At 42.9% G+C, this 21,063-nt stretch overlaps 1 protein-coding gene across 2 annotated transcripts in view; it reads left to right on the top strand.

Annotated features, from left to right (window-relative positions):
• Positions 1 to 21,063, top strand: part of LOC106574097 (copine-4) — a 104,922-nt gene that overhangs the window by 80,752 nt on the left and 3,107 nt on the right. For both annotated transcript variants that reach the window (XM_082960117.1, XM_082960115.1), the window contains 5 exons: positions 130 to 263; positions 597 to 651; positions 1,349 to 1,400; positions 19,087 to 19,220; positions 19,430 to 19,666. In XM_082960117.1, the coding sequence (XP_082816243.1) occupies positions 130 to 263; positions 597 to 651; positions 1,349 to 1,400; positions 19,087 to 19,220; positions 19,430 to 19,666 (612 nt within the window). The remainder of the gene's footprint in view (positions 1 to 129; positions 264 to 596; positions 652 to 1,348; positions 1,401 to 19,086; positions 19,221 to 19,429; positions 19,667 to 21,063) is intronic.

The following is a 21,063-nucleotide window of genomic DNA, read 5'->3' as shown; positions in this document are numbered from 1 at the left end:
AGAGTGAGGGAAAGGTGTAAAGGGAAGGTGGGATGGTGTATGTGTCAGAGTGAGAGGTGTAAAGGGAAGGTACATACATTTGAGGTAATTGGAGTCAAACTCCCCTTTGATTGCCACTTGTCTTCCCAGGTAGCTATTGATTTCACCGCCTCGAATGGGGATCCTCACAACAGCTGCTCCCTACATTACATCCACCCATACCAGCCTAACGAGTACCTCAAAGCCCTGGTCGCTGTAGGGGAGATCTGCCAGGATTACGACAGGTGAGGCCAATCACACTCAGCCATTCGTTAACAGGTATTATGTAAAATGTTGTGCAATGACTGTTGCTCGTGACTTCAATGTTGATTCCTCCTCTCCTGAAAAAATAACTTTTCAAAGTTTGTGTGTGAAAGTTTCCTCTAGTTGTCCAGTGACTCAGAGGTTATGTAAATGAGAAGTCATTCAGAGCCCATGGTAGTCCTGGGTCGCCAGCAGAATGGACTTGTTTATGGGCATGTGATTCAGATAACAATCCCTGGCTCAGAATCAAGTGTGTCATCACTCAAATTATAATCACTCTTTTGTTTTCTGTCCCTGCATGCATTTCAATCCAGTGACAAAATGTTCCCAGCGTTTGGCTTCGGCGCTCAGATTCCGCCCGACTTCAAGGTAATTTCCAACCGTATTTTTCATAGAGTTGGGCTATGGCTCAGCCTCAGCAGGGTGTCGTAATCACTCCTGTGACGAGATGAGACGAGGTGAGACTCTGGCTCTGCTCTCCTGCTTCTGTAGTGATTACGAAAGCCCCCGCTGGCCCCCTTTCTGGACCCCGCTGGCCCTCGTTGGCCTCTGCTCTGCTCTGTTCTGTCACACAGAATGGGCCTGTCCAGCCCAGGGTTCTTTTCAGCTGGATTGACTTTCTGAGTCACTAAACTGTGTCCAGCAGGAAATAATTGACATTCTGCCTGGGTGACTGGTGCTCCCGCTGGCTGACACATGATGCTGCCTCTGGTCCAGAGAGGATGGGAGGGGGGGTGCCATGGCTCGCAACTATGCTAATTATCCAACCCACAAAAATGCATCAATCAACTTTTAAATTTGATTGTGTGAGTGATTGCGTCTGGCCAACTGTGTTAGTGTGTTAGTGTGTGTGTGTGTGTGTGTGTGTGTGTGTGTGTGTGTGTGTGTGTGTGTGTGTGTGTGTGTGTGTGTGTGTGTGTGTGTGTGTGTGTGTGTGTGTGTGTGTGTGTGTGCGTGCGTGCGTGCGTGCGTGCGTGCGTGCGTGTGTGTGTGTGTGTGTGTGTGTGTGTTCTTTTGACTCACTGTTCCATGATGATCAAAGTCCATATTTTTCATCTTCCTCCAGGTTTCCCATGATTTTGCAGTGAATTTTAATGAGGAAAACCCAGAATGTGCAGGTAGGTGCTTTGCCTCAAACAGATTAGAGGTTCACCCTGCCTTTCAAATCAGACTGTCAAAATGCTTTATTTCAAATGCTCATCACCAGCTCTGGGGTGGGTGGTTACCTTAAATTTGCAAAATTGTGGTCAATTTCCCCCTGCAACTATTAAATATTAAAAGCACAAATATACCTTTAATAACACATTAACCAGATAATAAAACATTTTACATTTTTTTTTACATTTTAGTCATTTAGCAGACACTCTTATCCAGAGCGACTTACAGTAGTGAATACATACATTTCATACATGTATTTTTCTCCGTACTGGTCCCCCGTGGGAATCGAACCCACAACCCTGGCGTTGCAAACACCATGCTCTACCAACTGAACCACATTATACCTTTAATAACACATTAACCAGATAATAAAACCACATTTTATCTTTAATAACACATTAACCAGATAATAAAACCACATTATACCTTTAATAACACATTAACCAGATAATAAAACCACATTATACCTTTAATAACATATTAACCAGATAATAAAACCACATTATACCTTTAATAACATATTAACCAGATAATAAAACCACATTATACCTTTAATAACATATTAACCAGATAATAAAACCACATTATATCTTTAATAACACATTAACCAGATAATAAAACCACATTATACCTTTAATAACATATTAACCAGATAATAAAACCACATTATACCTTCAATAACACATTAACCAGATAATAAAACCACATTATATCTTTAATAACACATTAACCAGATAATAAAACCACATTATATCTTTAATAACACATTAACCAGATAATAAAACCACATTATACCTTTAATAACATATTAACCAGATAATAAAACCACATTATACCTTTAATAACACATTAACCAGATAATAAAATCACATTATATCTTTAATAACACATTAACCAGATAATAAAACCACATTATATCTTTAATAACACATTAACCAGATAATAAAACCACATTTTATCTTTAATAACACATTAACCAGATAATAAAACCACATTTTACCTTTAATAACACATTAAACAGATAATAAAACCACATTTTACCTTTAATAACACATTAAACAGATAATAAACCACATTTATCACATTTTCTCTTCATGCCGGCCCAAACACTTTGTAGGGATGCATCAATAAAACGTTTTAACAGGGAGTCTACAGTCGTTCAGAATCGAAACTGCATGAAATGAAATGTATGAACTGTATTCACTACTGTAAGTCGCTCTGGATAAGAGCGTCTGCTAAATGACTGAAATGTAAATGTAAATGTAAGGAAAATGTTGAACAGCCAAAGGTGACCTGCATAAAGTCCCACAGACAGGCCTGGATGAAGCTGCTGTCATCGCACACCACAGGGGATCAACATACGTAAATCAACCTGGTGGCAGCCAGCCTTCCTTTCTTGACATTAAAGTTGACTGTTAATGTTAAATACCCTGACTGCCCCACAGGGACATCATGTCTGGAGGAGAGAGGCCAGGTCTGTGCTGTAGTCAGATAATGAGCCCCGAGGGGGAGAACTACCGCACAGATACTGGGGTTGGTAACGGTTAGAGAGGCGAGCCAGCAACCGCAGCGTTTGCTGTGAACACCGAGGCTGTACCAGCTTTATTTGACTGTTTTACTGTGAACCCTGAGGCTGTACCAGCTTTATTTGACTGTTTTACTGTGAACGCTGAGGCTATACCAGCTTTATTTGACTGTTTTACTGTGAACGCTGAGGCTGTACCAGCTTTATTTGACTGTTTTACTGTGAACGCTGAGGCTGTACCAGCTTTATTTGATTGTTTTAACAATGGCCAAGTAGTAGGCTACTGTGGCTATTTGATTGTAATGTACACTATATATACGTAAGTATGTGGACATCCTTTCAAATGAGTGGATTCGGCTATTTCCGCCACACCCATTGCTGACAGGTGAAAAAATCGAGCACACAGCCATGCAATCTCCATAGACAAACATTGGCTGTAGAATGGCCTTACTGAAAAGCTCAGTGACTTTCAACGTTGCACCGTCATAGGATTCCACCTTTCCAACAAGTCAGTTCTTCAAATTTCTTCCCTGCTATAGAGCTGCCCCGGTCAACAGTAAGGGCTGTTATTGTGAAGTGGAAACATCTAGGAGCAACAACATCTCAGCCTCGAAGTGGTAGGCCACACAAGCTTACAGAACGGACCGCTGGGTGCTGAAGCGCTTAGTGCGTAAAAATCGTCTGTCCTCGGTTGCAACACTGCTACTGAGTTCCAAACTGCCTCTGAAAGCAACATCAGTACAAGAACTCGTTCATGGCTGAGCAGCCGCACACAAGCCTAATATCACCATGCGCAATGCCAAGCGTCGACTGGAGTTGTGTAAAGCTTGTTGCCATTGTACTCTGGTGCAGTGGAAACGCGTTCTCTGGAGTGATGAATCTTCACCATCTGGCAGTCTGACGGAATAATGGTCTGGGTTAGGGCTGTGGCGGTCACAAAATTCCGTCAGCCGGTAATTGTCAAGCAAATAATTATCGGTCTCACGGTAATTGACCGTTAATTAACATAAACACATTTAATTTAGCATACAAGATCTGGTTAGAATTCCATGGCATTATTTTATAGTATGAGGAATACAATTGAACAAAGCTGAATAAAATAGAAAGGATATTTCCTCCAATTGATTTGAGGAAGTGTGCACATGCGACTATTCTGTATTGAGTGGTTATCATAGAAATAGGTACTCCTATATGCTTAATTTAGAGTTATTAATGTAACTTTAGTTGTTCTACAAACGTTGGGCTATATGTTTTGATTTTTAGTACATTTTAAGGCTGCATGATGCGACTCTAATGATGATTTCAAAAAAGTTGCTTGAAAGGCATGAGCTCTGCTTTGTTTTTTTGTGCAGGCTGCACACACTTCATCAGTCTCTCATTCAGAATTTGACAAGCACTTGATAATGCCTCAACTTCCTGGCGGCATCCCCTTTGTGTGGCCCTAATGCACCCTAAAGAAACTCCATGCCTTTTGCGGCCAGTGGCTGTTGTTCCCTACTCCCTGACTGCTGCGTGCTCCAAAGCACCTCTCACTCACATGGCTCTCCTTCACGTGATCGGGTCTTTCTCACAGGCTACAAGTGAAGACAGACACTTCGGGGACACAACTGCGCGCGTCCTTATCCAATTCCGAGGTGCATATTGAAGATATTGGAAGAACTGTCCACATTTACTTTTCAGCCTACAAGATGAATAGGCCTAATGAACAGCAAAATAACTAACCTATGTCAATCTACTATCCCCCATGTACATAAAAATATATGAATGAGTGATGGCCGAACTGCATAGGCAAGATGCAGTAGATGGTATAGAGTACAGTATATACATATGAGATGAGTAATGTAGGGTATGTAAACATTATATAAAGTGGCTAGGGGGCAGTATATTTTTTGAAAAACGTACCCAATTTAAACAGGTTACTACTCTGGCCCAGAAAATAGAATATGCATATTATTAGTCGATTTGGATAGAAAACACTCTGAAGTTTCTAAAACTGTTTGAATGGTGTCTGAGTATAACAGAACTCATATGGCAGGCAAAAACCTGACAAAAATTGAATCAGGAAGTGGGAGAAATTAGAAATTTAGTTTTTCTTTTGAATCCCTTGAAAAACTACAGTGACATAGGATTTACGTTGCACCTCCTAACTCTTCCATTGGCTGTCAACAATCTTTAGGAACTGGTTTCATCCATCACCTGTTACCGGGCAGAAAATTGTGGCTCAGACAATCACTGGCCAGTCTGAGGACAGGTGTCTTATGACGAGCGTGCACATGACTTCATTGATTTTTATTTTTATTCTGGGATGAATACCTATTGCCCGGTTGTAAAATTATCGCAATTTTACGTTAAAAAATACCCTAAAGGATTGATTGTAAACATCGTTTGACGTGTTTCTACAAACGGTAATGGAACTTTTGACCATTTCGCCTATGGATTTGCGTCCACGCCACATGGCATTGTAAAGTGTTCTGGATGGGTCAACAAAACGGATGTATTTGGACATAAATGATGGACTTTGCAGAACAAATGAACATTTCTTGTGGAAGTGGGTGCCCTTCCGAGTGCATTCCGCCTCTGATCAGCAAAGGTAAGAAAATATTTCAAACATATTTTTAGAGATTTGTTGACGCCGTGGTTGTAGGCTAACTGTATAGCTTAGCATTGAAGGCTAAGTTCTGTACCCAGAATATTGAACAATGTGCTTTTTCCGTAAAGTTATTTTGAAATCTGACAAAGTGGTTGCATAAAGGAGTAGATTATCTCTAATTCTTTAAATAATTGTTATAAATTTTGTCAACGTTTATGAGTTCTTCTGTAAATGTATGTGCCAATTCACCGGAAGTTATGGGGAGAAAACATTTTCTGAACGTCACGCGCCAATGTAAAAATTGGGTTTTTGGATATAAATATGAACTTGATCGAACAAAAAATGCATGTATTGTCTAACATGATGTCCTAGGAGTCATCTGATGAAGATTGTCAAAGGTTAGTGCTTAATTTTAGCTGTATATCTGGTTTTGTGACGGCTATCCGTGCTTGGAAAATGCCTTTTTTTTGTTGCTAATGTGCTATCCTAAAATAATCTAATGTTTTGTTTTCACCGTAAAGCCTTTTTGAAATCGGACAATGTGATTGGATTAACGAGTAGAGTATCTTTAAAATGCCGTATAATACTAGAATTTTTATTTTGTAACGGGATTTTATCTCGAAGGGGTCCTCTAGAGGTTAAAGTGGCTAGTGATACATTTATTACATCAAGATGGCAAGATGCAGTAGATGGTATAGAGTACAGTATATACATATGAGATGAGTAATGTAGGGTATGTAAACATTAGTGGCATTGTTTAAAGTGGCTAGTGATACATAATGACATACATTTTTCCATTATTAATGTGGCTAGAGTTGAGTCAGTATGTTGGCAGCAGCCACTCAATGTTAGTGATTGTTTTTTAACAGTCTGATGGCCTTGAGATAGAAGCTGTTTTTCAGTCTCTCGGTCCCTGTTTTGATGCACCTGTACTGACCTCGCATTCTGGATGATAGCGGGGTGAACAGGCAGTGGCTCGGTTGGTTGTTGTCCTTGATGATCTTTTCGGCCTTCCTGTGACATCGGTTGGTGTAGGTGTCCTGGAGGGCAGGTAGTTTGCCCCCGGTGATGCGTTGTGCAGACCTCACTACCCTCTGGAGAGCCTTACGGTTATGGGCGGAGCAGTTGCCGTACCAGGCGGTGATACAGCCCGACAGGATGCTCTCGATTGTGCGTCTGTAAACGTTTGTGAGTGTTTTTGGTGAGAAGCCGAATTTCTTCAGCCTCCTGAGGTTGAAGAGGCGCTGCTGCGCCTTCTTCACCACGCTGTCTGTGTGGGTGGACCATTTCAGTTTGTCCGTGATGTGTACGCCGAGAAACGTAAAACTTTCCACCTTCTCCACTACTGTCCCGTCGATGTGGATAGGGTGCTGCTCCCTCTGCTGTTTCCTGAAGTCCACGATCATCTCCTTTGATTTGTTGACATTGAGTGTGAGGTTGTTTTCCTGACACCACACTCCGAGGGCCCTCACCTCCTCCCTGTAGGCCGTCTCGTTGTTGTTGGTAATCAAGCCTACCACTGTAGTTGACCTATTCTGTGCGAGAAATAAATATTCCAAACATAGTCTGGAACAGTTGTGGGATGTGATAGATCCCAAATTTAATACAACCACTAGCATCCAAAAAAATACGTTTTTACGCAATGAGGCTGACGCAACAGATTAGAACGTTTAACTTAAAATGTGATAAACTATTACACTATTTCTTCACATTATAAGCGCAGCAATGCTGTATGCAGGCTGTATGCACAAATGTTCCATTAGCGGGAAAACACCATTATCAAAAGTGGCCACAAATGCGATTATGCATTTAATGCTTTTATTATAAAGGTGCATATTTCTTTGTGAAAATGATCTTCTCCAACTTGAAACTCACACGCTGCTTATGTATGCCAATCAGGCTCTACACCCCTTGTAAAGCGGATTAATGTGCTTAATTTTAGGAAGTTATTTGGCCACTTTAGTTGGCAAGTTGGCAAACCTTATCAAAACATATAGGCCTATGGGCTAGGCTACATGAGGTGTGAAACTATGATTAGAAAAAGTAAACAACTAAAAAGGCAATGTTTCTTATGCTGGGCATCATTCACAAGTGATAATATATAAGCTAATATTTTCACCCATCAGACTATTCTTGATTGAATCTTGTCTTTACATATACTAAATAATATATATGTGTGAAATTTGTTTTGATTTAGAATGGACCATTATCATGCACCTGTTTTGAAACAGCAGGGGAAAAAATACATGTCATCTATGCACTTAAATAGCGAATGGAGGACACTTTTCCCATGGTTAATTTTCATGCCAGCCAGGTAGGCTATACTCCTGTTATAAAGATAAGCAATGTACTTAATATTAGGAAAGTTGAAAAAGAAATATAGTACAGAAAGCTGATGTGAACCTCCTCTTTTTAATAGAGGCCATCACTCTGTTTTCTCTCCCAATTGCATAGCCTATAGAAATGTTGTGCACATGAGCTCATGGACTCTCATTAACCTCTATGGGCTAGATGGGACGCTTGCGTCCCACCTACTCAACAGCCAGTTGAATCCTGTGGCGCGTTATTCAAATACCTTAGATATGCTATTACTTAAATTTTTCAAAAATATGACTATTTTACACAATTTTAAAGATAAGACTCTCGTTAATCTAACCACACTGTCCGATTTCAAAAAGGCTTTACAACGAAAACAAAACATTAGATTATGTCAGCAGAGTACCCAGCCAGAAATAATCAGACACCCATTTTTCAAGCTAGCATATAATGTCACATAAACCCAAACCACAGCTAAATGTAGCACTAACCTTTGATGATCTTCATCAGATGACAACCCTAGGACATTATGTTATACAATACATGCATGTTTTGTTCAATCAAGTTCATATTTATATCAAAAACCAGCTTTTTACATCAGCATGTGACTAGCATGTGACTAGCATTCCCACCGAACACTGCCGGTGAATTTACTAAATTACTCACGATAAACGTTCACAAAAAGCATAACAATTATTTTAAGAATTATAGATACAGAACTCCTCTATGCACTCGATATGTCCGATTTTAAAATAGCTTTTCGGTGAAAGCACATTTTGCAATATTCTCAGTAGATAGCCCGGCATCAAAGGGCTAGCTATTTAGACACCCAGCAAGTTTAGCACTCATCAAAGTCAGATTTACTATAAGAAAAATGTTATTACCTTTGTTGTCTTCGTCAGAATGCACTCCCAGGACTTCTGCTTCAATAACAAATGTTGGTTTGGTCCAAAATAATCCATCGTTATATCCAAATAGCGGCGTTTTGTTTGTGCGTTCTAGACACTATCCTAAATGGTAAATAAGGGTGGCGAGCATGGCGCAATTCGTGACAAAAAAATTCTAAATATTCCATTACCGTACTTCGAAGCATGTCAACCGCTGTTTAAAATCAATTTTTATGCCATTTTTCTCGTAAAAAAGCGATAATATTCCGACTGGGAATCTGCTTTTAGGTAAACAGACAAAGGAAAAGAAAGCATTCGGTCGAAGCGGGCATGCGCCTAAGCCCATAGTACTCTGAGTGGCCACTTGCCAAAAGCGATAAAGTGTTTCAGCCAGAGCCTGCCTCGATATCGTTCAGCTTTTTCCCGGGCTCTGAGACCCTATGGAAGCCGTAGGAAGTGTCACGTTATTGCACAGATCCTGAGTCTTCAATAAAAAGAGCCAAGATGAAACACTACTTCTCAGACAGGCCACTTCCTGCTTGAAATCTTCTCAGGTTTTGGCCTGCCATATGAGTTCTGTTATACTCACAGACACCATTCAAACAGTTTTAGAAACTTTAGGGTGTTTTCTATCCAAAGCCAATAATTATATGCATATTCTAGTTACTGGGCAGGCGTAGTAACCAGATTAAATCGGGTACGTTTTTTATCCAGCCGTGTCAATACTGCCCCCTAGCCCTAACAGGTTAAGTGTTTGATTAGATTTTCAATTATATTTGCGTTGATGTCAGAGGGATTAGAGGGACAATAGAGTGCTGAGTACCAGGTAGTTAGCTAGTTTGGTAGGCTTGACCATCAGCAGCATCAGAGCTTGGAGAAGGCTCATTACCGTGACTAAACGGTCACGTGGAATTTGACTGTCTTCATGACTCGTGACCGCCGGTGTGGCGGTAATACGGTCACCGCAACAGCCCTTTGTGTAATACTCCCTGGAGAGAAATAATGTTTTCTGAATGTCTAAAACATAACTCCCTGGAGAGAAATACTTTTCTAAAGCTGCTAGCAAGACAAATGTTTTATAACATAAACAAAATGCAATACTGCATAGAATAGGTTGAACAGGTAGTGTTAACACATCCTTTGTGATTCTTTATGAGGTTGTAGGAGAGATTAAGACAGAAAAGTAATAAGACAGTGAGGTGTGAAGTGAGAGACAGACCATGAAGGTGAATAGGAAAGTCTGTCTGCATTGAGACATCCTCCGATTTGAGGTAATATAAATGATAATGTTTCTCACTCAAACTCTGGAGAGATACTTCTCCCTGTAATTAAATGACACTCTCACAGCACATGCACCAATTGGGTGAACTTTGAACATAAACCTTTATGAGAAATATGTTTTCATAATAAACTTTGCGTTGGATAGGTATCATTATGTACAGTTGAAGTCGGAAGTTTACATACACCTTAGCCAAATACATTTAAACTCAGTTTTTCACAATTCCTGACATTTAATCCTAGTAAAAATTCCCTGTCTTAGGTCAGTTAGGATCACCACTTTATTTTAAGTATTTGAAATGTCAGAATAATAGTAGAGGGAATGATATATTTCCGCTTTTATTTCTTTCATCACATTCGCAGTGGGTCAGAAGTTTACATACACTCAATTAGTATTTGGTAGCATTGCCTTTAAATTGTTTAACTTGAGTCAAACATTTCGGGTAGCCTTCCACAAGCTTCCCGCAATAAGTTGCGTGAATTTTGGCCCATTCCTCCTGACAGAGCTGGTGTAACTGAATCAGGTTTGAAGGCCTCCTTGCTCGGAAACGCTTTCTCAGTTCTGCCCACAATTTTTCTATGGGATTGAGGTCAGGACTTTGTGATGGCCACTCCAATACCTTGACTTTGTTGTCCTTAAGCCATTTTGCCACAACTTTGGAAGTATGCTTGGGATCATTGTCGATTTGGAAGACCCATTTGCGACCAAGCTTTAACTTCCTGAATTATATCTTGAGATGATGCCTCAATATATCCACAAAATTTTCCCTCCTCATGATGTCGTCTATTTTGTGAAGTGCACCGTCCCTCCTGCAGCAAAGCCCCCCTACAACGTGATGCTGCCACCCCGTGCTTCACTGTTGGGATGGTGTTCTTCGGCTTGCAAGCGTTCCGCTTTTTCCTCCAAACATAACGATGGTCATTATGGCCAAACAGTTCTATTTTTGTTTCATCAGACCAGAGGACATTTCTCCAAAAAGTATGATCTTTGTCCCCATGTGCAGTTGCAAACCATAGTCTGGCTTTTTTATGCCGGTTTTGGAGCAGTGGCTTCTTCCTTGCTGAGAGGCCTTTCAGGTTACGTCGATATAGTTTACTGTGGATATGATTACTTTTGTACCTGTTTCCTCCAGCATCTTCACAAGGTCCTTTGCTGTTGTTCTGGGAATGATTTGCATTTTTCACACAAAAGTATGTTCATCTCTGGGAGACATAACACGCCTCCTTCCTGAGCGGTATGACGGCTGCGTGGTCCCATGGTGTTTATACTTATACTTGCGTACTATACATCCACAGGTACACCTCCAATTGACTCAAATGATGTCAATTAGCCTTTCAGAAGCTTCAAAAGCCATGACATAATTTTATGGAATTTTCCAAGCTGTTTAAAGACACAGTCAATTTAGTGTATGTAAACTTCTGACCCACTGGAATTGTGATACAGTGAATTATAAGTAAAATAATCTGTCTATAAACAATTGTTGGAAAGATTACTTGTGTCTTGCACAAAGTAGATGTCCTAACCGACTTGCCAAAACTATAGTTTGTTAACAAGAAATTTGTGGAGTGGTTGAAGAACGAGTTTTAATGACTCGTACCTAAGTGTATGTAATCTTCCGACTTCAAGTGAATATGATTCTCCTTGAAAAGTAAGGCTTCATTCTCATAGAAATAGTTAAATATGTTACAAAGTTGCCAAGTTTAATTCAATTGATCTCATTTGATCTATCCAGCTCACCTGCACACAGCCCTAACACTTTTTCACACACTGTAAAAGAATACACTATTTTTTCAGCTTTTCAGCTCATCCTCCACTTTCTACCTTGTATTCGTGTCACTCTATTATCTTGCTTGTTTTGATTGGCAGCTGCCCTGGATGGGTGGAGAGGAGCCAGACAGGTTCTGATCCAGTCCAGAGATTCTTGCCAGGAAAGCAGCCAGGAATAGATCAGTCTCAGTACTCCTCTGTCAGGCAAGCTTCCAGCCCACCTCCCAAGGCAGAGGGCATAGCTTGCAGTTTTTCATGCAAGAAAACTGACTGTCGTACAGATGCTGTTAGATGTGGACACACGCCAATGCGCGCACACACGCACGCTCAGTCAAACATTGTCTTCCTTTGTGCCTGTACTAATTATTGATATTGATATCTGTTTGAAGGTGAAAGTTTGCATTACTGTTGGTAGAGGGAGTGGCAAGCTGAGACTGCCTGTGTGTGTACGTGCCGGTGTTTGTGCTTGTGAAAGATACACTATATATACAAAGTATGTGGACACCCCTTCAAATGAGTGGATTCGGCTATTTCAGCCACACCTATTGCTGACAGCTGTATAAAATCAAGCACACAGTCATACAAAAACATTGGCAGTAGAATGTCCTTACTGAAGAGCTCAGTGACTTTCAACGTGGCATCGTCATAGGATGCCACCTTTCCAACAAGTCAGTTCGTCAAATTTCTGCCCTGCTAGCACTGCTCCGGTCAACTGTATGTGCTGAAATGCATAACAAACAGTATATATCGTTACAGAGAAATGATAGAGGAATGTGCCCTAGTGGGCTAAGCCGGCATGGCGGCTTGTTAGACAAAAGGGGAGTGGGGGTCGCTGAGGAGACACTACAGAGTTGATAATTATAACAATTGAAATGCTAAACCTTTGCACATGAACGCTCACTCATTCAGGAACAATTGCAATCAATATATATATTTACGCTCAGTGTGTCGTTGGGATCTCTGTTGAAAGGTTCGTTTCTGTTGGAGAGTCTGTCCGCCCTCTCTCTCTCTGTCGTGGTTAGAATGGGTAGTTCAGAGTGACATTCATTAATGTCGTTATAGGACAGATGTTTCGGCGGTTGTCGGTCTTCGCGTTCAATGATACCGAATTCCTAGCTGCAGACTAGTAATTAATATCAAAGACTTGTTCTTATTCTGTCGGTATCGATAGTCTAAGAGTTTAACCACGTGGTATGGTTAACCTGTTAGGGCTAGGGGGCAGTATTGACACGGCTGGATAAAAAACATACCCGATTTAATCTGGTTACCACTCCTACCCAGTAACTAGAATATGCATATACTTATTACATATGGATAGAAAACACCCTAAAGTTTCTAAAACTGTTTGAATGGTGTCTGTGAGTATAACAGAACTCAAATGGCAGGTCAAAACCTGAGAGATTCCTTTACAGGAAGTGGCCTGTCTGACCATTTCTTGAACGTCTTTTCCATCTCTATCTTTTACTAAGGATCTCTGCTCTAACGTGACACTTCCTACGTCGTCCATAGGCGCTCAGAGCCCGGGAAAAACTTGAATGTCGTCATCCCAGCCCCAGGGTGAAACACATTATCGCCTTTCTCAAGTGGCCGATCAAGGGACTCTGGGCTTAGGCGCGTGACCCGACCGCCCCCGCCTTTGTGATTTTTTCCTCTGTTTGCCGAAAAGGAGATTCCCTGTCGGAATATTATCGCTTTTCTACGAGAAAAATGGCGTAAAAATTGATTTTAAACAGCGGTTGACATGCTTCGAAGTACGGTAATGGAATATTTAGAATTTTTTTGTCACGAATTGCGCCATGTGCGCGACCCTTCTTTAGCATTTCGGATAGTGTCTGGAACGCACGAACAAAACGCCGCTATTCGGATATAACGATGGATTATTTTGGACCAAACCAACATTTGTTATTGAAGTAGCAGTCCTGGGAGTGCATTCTGACGAAGACAACAAAAGGTAATCAAACTTTTATAATAGTAAATATGATTATGGTGAGTGCTAAACTTGCCGGGTGTCTAAATAGCTAGCCCGTGATGCCTGGGCTATGTACTTAGAATATTGCAAAATGTGCTTTCACCAAAAAGCTATTTTAAAATCGGACATATCGAGTGCATAGAGGAGGTCTGTATCTATAATTCTTAAAATAATTGTTATGCTTTTTGTGAACGTTTATCGTGAGTAATTTAGTAAAATGTTAGCGAATTCCCCGGAAGTATGCTTGTTCTGAACGTCACATGCTAATGTAAAAAGCTGGTTTTTGATATAAATATGAACTTGATTGAACAAAACATGCATGTATTGTATAACATAATGTCCTAGGGTTGTCATCTGATGAAGATCATCAAAGGTGAGTGCTGCATTTAGCTGTCTTCTGGGTTTTTGTGACATTATATGCTAGCTTGAAAAATGGGTGTCTGATTATTTCTGGCTTGGTACTCTGCTGACATAATCTAATGTTTTGCTTTCGTTGTAAAGCCTTTTTGAAATCGGACAGTGTGGTTAGATTAACGAGAGTCTTGTCTTTAAATAGCTGTAAAATAGTCATATGTTTGAGAAATTGAAGTAATAGGATTTTTAAGGTTTTGAAAATCGCGCCACAGGCTTCAAGTGGCTGTTACGTAGGTGGGACGAATTCGTCCCGCCTAGCCCAGAGAGGTTAAAAGTTAATCAAGAGAAATGCATGGTCTCCAACCTTTAGCCATCTCGTAATTGAGGTAAGCTCGGTCTGGTGATAGAAAACCTCGGTGGGGGTTTTATTCGGAAGAGCAGAAAAGACTGTCTCATGACGCCAGGTCCTGTCTGTGTCCCTGGGGGCGTGCCAATGACTTAGTGAAACTTTAAACAGAAATACAACTCTCTCACATTAACATCATTACATAGCATCCCATCATCTCACAAATAGCTTCATCCTTATTCATTAATTTTATACAACCATTTAGATGTAAGTCTCATAGCTGAGGCTATTGTATAATCATGATTATGGTAATGTGGCCGTATTGTCTCTCAATAGTTTCACAAAATTGTACCAAACGGACCAGTTCATAGCTGGATTCATAACCGATCTTTTATACCTTCTCCAGAACATAAATGTCATTCGGTTCTCCAGTTCTGTGAGGTGGAAGAACTCCTTTGTTCTCTCTATACTATGGCCATGAGGAGAGGGTCTCCTCGTAAGAATTTACAACCGCTCTTACAGAGCCTGGTGTCAGAAGTATAGAGGTCGGGGATGGTGCTCGCAGTGTCCAAAGAGGGCAACGTCATGACAGTGGTCAGTAATCAGACCTCCAGATGTCTGCAGTATAGTGGTCAGTATCAGGCCTCCAGATGTCTGCAGCATAGTGGTCAGTAATCAGACCTCCAGATGTCTGCAGTATAGTGGTCAGTAATCAGACCTCCAGATGTCTGCAGTATAGTGGTCATTAATCAGACCTCCAGATGTCTGCAGTATAGTGGTCAGTAATATAATTATTATTATTATTTTTATTTTTTTTGTCAATCCTGGTATTTTTGTCCTTCGCAAAAGAGCGAGCTCAGGGATGGACCAGACCAGAGCCCTGTATGTGTCCATTCTTATTGGACAATTTTTTTTTTTTCCTGCTGTATTTGCATTTATTGGGGGAGTTTTATTTTTACGTAGGGAGATATTTGAGAAAAATAAAAATTATAGAAGATATCCATTTGTTAAACTATCCTTTAGTGAAAGGAGAATGTCCACAAGTATTATTGCTGCTGTTCACAAGGCCTGCAAACCAAACCTGTCCGTGAGGTGTTGTGTGTGTCATCGTGCCAGCCTCCAGATATCTGCAGAATAGTGGTCAGTAATCAGACCTCCAGATGTCTGCAGTATAGTGGTCAGTAATCAGACCTCCAGATGTCTGCAGTATAGTGGTCAGTAATCAGACCTCCAGATGTCTGCAGTATAGTGGTCAGTAATCAGACCTCCAGATGTCTGCAGTATAGTGGCCAGTAATGAGACCTCCAGATGTCTGCAGTATAGTGGTCAGTAATCAGACCTCCAGATGTCTGCAGTATAGTGGTCAGTAATCAGACCTCCAGATGTCTGCAGTATAGTGGTCAGTAATCAGACCTCCAGATGTCTACAGTATAGTGGTCAGTAATCAGACCTCCAGATGTCTGCAGTATAGTGGTCAGTAATCAGACCCCCAGATGTCTGCAGTATAGTGGTCAGTAATCAGACCCCCAGATGTCTGCAGTATAGTGGCCAGTAATCAGACCTCCAGATGTCTGCAGTATAGTGGTCAGTAATCAGACCTCCAGATGTCTGCAGTATAGTGGTCAGTAATCAGACCTCCAGATGTCTGCAGTATAGTGGCCAGTAATGAGACCTCCAGATGTCTGCAGTATAGTGGCCAGTAATCAGACCTCCAGATGTCTGCAGAATAGTGGTCAGTAATCAGACCTCCAGATGTCTGCAGTATAGTGGTCAGTAATCAGACCTCCAGATGTCTGCAGTATAGTGGTCAGTAATCAGACCTCCAGATGTCTGCAGTATAGTGGTCAGTAATCAGACCTCCAGATGTCTGCAGTATAGTGGTCAGTAATCAGACCTCCAGATGTCTGCAGTATAGTGGTCATTAATCAGACCTCCAGATGTCTGCAGTATAGTGGCCAGTAATGAGACCTCCAGATGTCTGCAGTATAGTGGTCAGTAATCAGTCCCCCAGATGTCTGCAGTATAGTGGTCAGTAATCAGACCTCCAGATGTCTGCAGTATAGTGGTCAGTAATCAGACCTCCAGATGTCTGCAGTATAATGGTCAGTAATCAGACCTCCAGATGTCTGCAGTATAGTGGTCAGTAATCAGACCTCCAGATGTCTGCAGTATAGTGGTCAGTAATCAGACCTCCAGATGTCTGCAGTATAGTGGTCAGTAATCAGACCTCCAGATGTCTGCAGTATAGTGGTCAGTAATCAGACCTCCAGATGTCTGCAGTATAGTGGTCAGTAATCAGACCTCCAGATGTCTGCAGTATAGTGGTCAGTAATCAGACCTCCAGATGTCTGCAGTATAGTGGTCAGTAATCAGACCTCCAGATGTCTGCAGTATAGTGGCCAGTAATGAGACCTCCAGATGTCTGCAGTATAGTGGCCAGTAATCAGACCTCCAGATGTCTGCAGAATAGTGGTCAGTAATCAGACCTCCAGATGTCTGCAGTATAGTGGTCAGTAATCAGACCTCCAGATGTCTGCAGTATAGTGGTCAGTAATCAGACCTCCAGATGTCTGCAGTATAGTGGTCAGTAATCAGACCTCCAGATGTCTGCAATATAGTGGTGAGTAATCAGACCTCCAGATGTCTGCAGTATAGTGGTCAGTAATCAGACCTCCAGATGTCTGCAGTATAGTGGTCGGTAATCAGACCTCCAGATGTCTGCAATATAGTGGTCAGTAATCAGACCTCCAGATGTCTGCAATATAGTGGTCAGTAATCAGACCTCCAGATGTCTGCAGTATAGTGGTCAGTAATCAGACCTCCAGATGTCTGCAGTATAGTGGTCAGTAATCAGACCTCCAGATGTCTGCAGTATAGTGGTCAGTAATCAGACCTCCAGATGTCTGCAGTATAGTGGTCAGTAATCAGACCTCCAGATGTCTGCAGTATAGTGGTCAGTAATCAGACCTCCAGATGTCTGCAGTATAGTGGTCGGTAATCAGACCTCCAGATGTCTTAATGTTGCTGCTCTACACCTCTCCACACACTCACACTCTCATACCCTCAGGAGAGCCTCTCACTGATAATGAAATCTCTCTCTCTCTCTCTGTGTGGACCCACTCCAATTAAATTCGCATAAAACCCCAACAGATCCACAGATGACGTAACCTCTATTGCATTCCACACTGCCCTCTCCCATGTGAGAACACAGTTCACCGACTACAGCTCAGCGTTTAACACCATTGTGCCCACAAATCTCATCACTAAGCTCAGGACCCTTGGACTGAACACTACCGTCTGAAACTGGATCTTGGACTTCCTGACAGGCCGCCCCCAGGTGGTGAGGGTAGGCAACAACACATCTGCCACGCTAACCCTCAACAAGGGCCCCCATCAGAAGTGTGTGCTTAGTCCCCTCCTGTACTCCCTGTTCAGCCACGACTGCCTGGCCACTCACAACTCCATGATTATGTTTGCTGATGACACGTCTTGACTGGCTGCATCACCACTTGGTATCCGACCGCAAGGCGCTTCAGAGGATAGTGTGTACGGCCCAGTACATCACTGGGGCTGAGTTCCCTGCTATCCAGGACCTCTATACCAGGTGGTGTCAGAGGAAGACTCCAGTCACCAAAATCATATACTGTTCTCCCTGCTTCTGCACAGAAAGTGGTACTGAATTCTGGAACTAACAGGACCCGGCACACAGCTTTTACCCCCAAGCCATAAGACTGCTAAATAGTTATAGCTACCCAGACTATCTGCATTGACACTTTTTGCACTAACTCTTTTGAGTCATTACATGCACTTCTGCTACTGTTTATTATATATCTGTTGCCTAGTCACTTTACCCCTACCTATATGTACATATCTACCTCAATTACCTCGTACCCATGCACATTGACTCAGTACTGGTACCCTGTGTATATAGCCAAGTTATCCTTACTCATTGTGGATTTATTCCAAGTGTTATAATTTGTTAAAACTTTTCTCTCTACATTTTTGAAAAGGGCCTGTAAGCATTTCACTGTTAGGCTACACTAGCTGTGGTGTGTGTGTGTGTGTGTGTGTGTGTGTGTGTGTGTGTGTGTGTGTGTGTGTGTGTGTGTGTGTGTGTGTGTGTGTGTGTGTGTGTGTGTGTGTGTGTGTGTGTGTGTGTGTGTGTGTGTGTGTGTGTGTGTGTGTGTGTGTGTGTGTGTGTGTGTGCACGCACAGTGAGGTCTTGATGGAGGAGTTGTTAATTAAGTGAAATTTTCCAAAGATGTGTGTGCACCTCAAATGCCCACTCAATCAGAAAATAGCATTACTTCTGCTGCTCGGCCTAATGGGAGGCCACTGCTGTGATCCATGTAGTGGTGAGAAGAGATAAATACAAGTCAATGCAGCTGTGAAGGTAACTAACTATTCACAGAGTGACCGCTTCCCTCAAAGTGAAAAATATCCTGGAATATCATGGGTCTCAATTACTCCACAAAGATACCTTCACACCTGTGTGCATTGCTGTTGGTCGTGTGTCCCCAAATACCCAGAGTTCTCCAGAAGTATATGGCTATGTGAGTGTTACTGTGTGTGTGTTATTCTGTGTTTTCCAACATATGTCTATGGGTGTGCAGGTATCCAAGGGGTGGTGGAGGCCTATCAGACATGCCTTCCTAAGCTTCAGCTCTACGGCCCCACCAACATCGCCCCCATCATCCAGAAAGTAGCCAGCTCCGCTTCACAGGAAATGCACACCAAGGAGGCCATGGTAAGCTAGCTGTCAGTTGTCCTCCTCTCCTTGGAACCAATCGATTTGGATCATAGCTTGAACCTAGCTTGAGCTTAAATCATGTATTGATGTCAATGGGAGACTTGCGCAACATTTTAGAGTTATGCTCAACATGTATTTCCAACACACCCCACAGACATTACTCTCTCACGTTTCTCCCCAGTCATTGACTTCCTTTATCTCTGCAGCAGTACTTCATTCTGCTCATCCTAACGGACGGAGTGATCACAGACATGGCAGACACCCGCGAGGCTATCGTCCAAGCCTCCCACTTGCCCATGTCCATCATCATTGTAGGCGTGGGAAGTGCTGACTTCAGTGACATGCAGATGCTGGATGGAGATGACGGGATCCTTCGCTCGCCCAAGGGGGAGCCCTGCCTACGAGACATCGTCCAGTTCGTCCCCTTCCGCAACTTCAAACATGTGAGTCTTTACTGGAACTGGCAGGGTTACCTGAGGAACTGGGAGGGTTACCTGAGGAACTGGGAGGGTTACCTGAGGAACTGGGAGGGTTACCTGAGGAACTGGCAGGGTTACCTGAGGAACTGGGAGGGTTACCTGAAGAACTGGGAGGTTACCTGAGGAACTGGGAGGTTACCTGAGGAACTGGGAGGTTACCTGAGGAACTGGGAGGTTACCTGAGGAACTGGCAGGGTTACCTGAGGAACTGGGAGGGTTACCTGAGGAACTGGGAGGGTTACCTGAGGAACTGGGAGGTTACCTGAGGAACTGGGAGGTTACCTGAGGAACTGGGAGGGTTACCTGAGGAACTGGGAGGGTTACCTGAGGAACTGGGAGGGTTACCTGAGGAACTGGGAGGGTTACCTGAGGAACTGGCAGGGTTACCTGAGGAACTGGCAGGGTTACCTGAGGAACTGGGAGGGTTACCTGAGGAACTGGGAGGGTTACCTGAGGAACTGGCAGGGTTACCTGAGGAACTGGGAGGTTACCTGAGGAACTGGGAGGGTTACCTGAGGAACTGGGAGGGTTACCTGAGGAACTGGGAGGGTTACCTGAGGAACTGGGAGGTTACCTGAGGAACTGGGAGGGTTACCTGAGGAACTGGGAGGGTTACCTGAGGAACTGGGAGGGTTACCTGAGGAACTGGGAGGTTACCTGAGGAACTGGGAGGTTACCTGAGGAACTGGGAGGGTTACCTGAGGAACTGGCAGGGTTACCTGAGGAACTGGGAGGGTTACCTGAGGAACTGGGAGGGTTACCTGAGGAACTGGGAGGGTTACCTGAGGAACTGGGAGGTTACCTGAGGAACTGGGAGGGTTACCTGAGGAACTGGGAGGGTTACCTGAGGAACTGGGAGGGTTACCTGAGGAACTGGGAGGTTACCTGAGGAACTGGGAGGGTTACCTGAGGAACTGGCAGGGTTACCTGAGGAACTGGGAGGTTACCTGAGGAACTGGGAGGGTTACCTGAGGAACTGGGAGGGTTACCTGAGGAACTGGGAGGTTACCTGAGGAACTGGGAGGGTTACCTGAGGAACTGGGAGGGTTACCTGAGGAACTGGCAGGGTTACCTGAGGAACTGGCAGGGTTACCTGAGGAACTGGGAGGGTTACCTGAGGAACTGGGAGGGTTACCTGAGGAACTGGGAGGGTTACCTGTGGAACTGGCAGGGTTACCTGAGGAACTGGGAGGTTACCTGAGGAACTGGCAGGGTTACCTGAGGAACTGGGAGGTTACCTGAGGAACTGGCAGGGTTACCTGAGGAACTGGGAGGTTACCTGAGGAACTGGGAGGTTACCTGAGGAACTGGGAGGGTTACCTGAAGAACTGGGAGGTTACCTGAGGAACTGGGAGGTTACC

This window comes from Salmo salar, chromosome 02 (genome assembly GCF_965601325.2).
Source record: "Salmo salar chromosome 02, fSalSal1, whole genome shotgun sequence".
NCBI classification, from domain to species: domain Eukaryota; kingdom Metazoa; phylum Chordata; class Actinopteri; order Salmoniformes; family Salmonidae; genus Salmo; species Salmo salar.
This window is presented reverse-complemented; position numbering and strand designations above follow the sequence as displayed.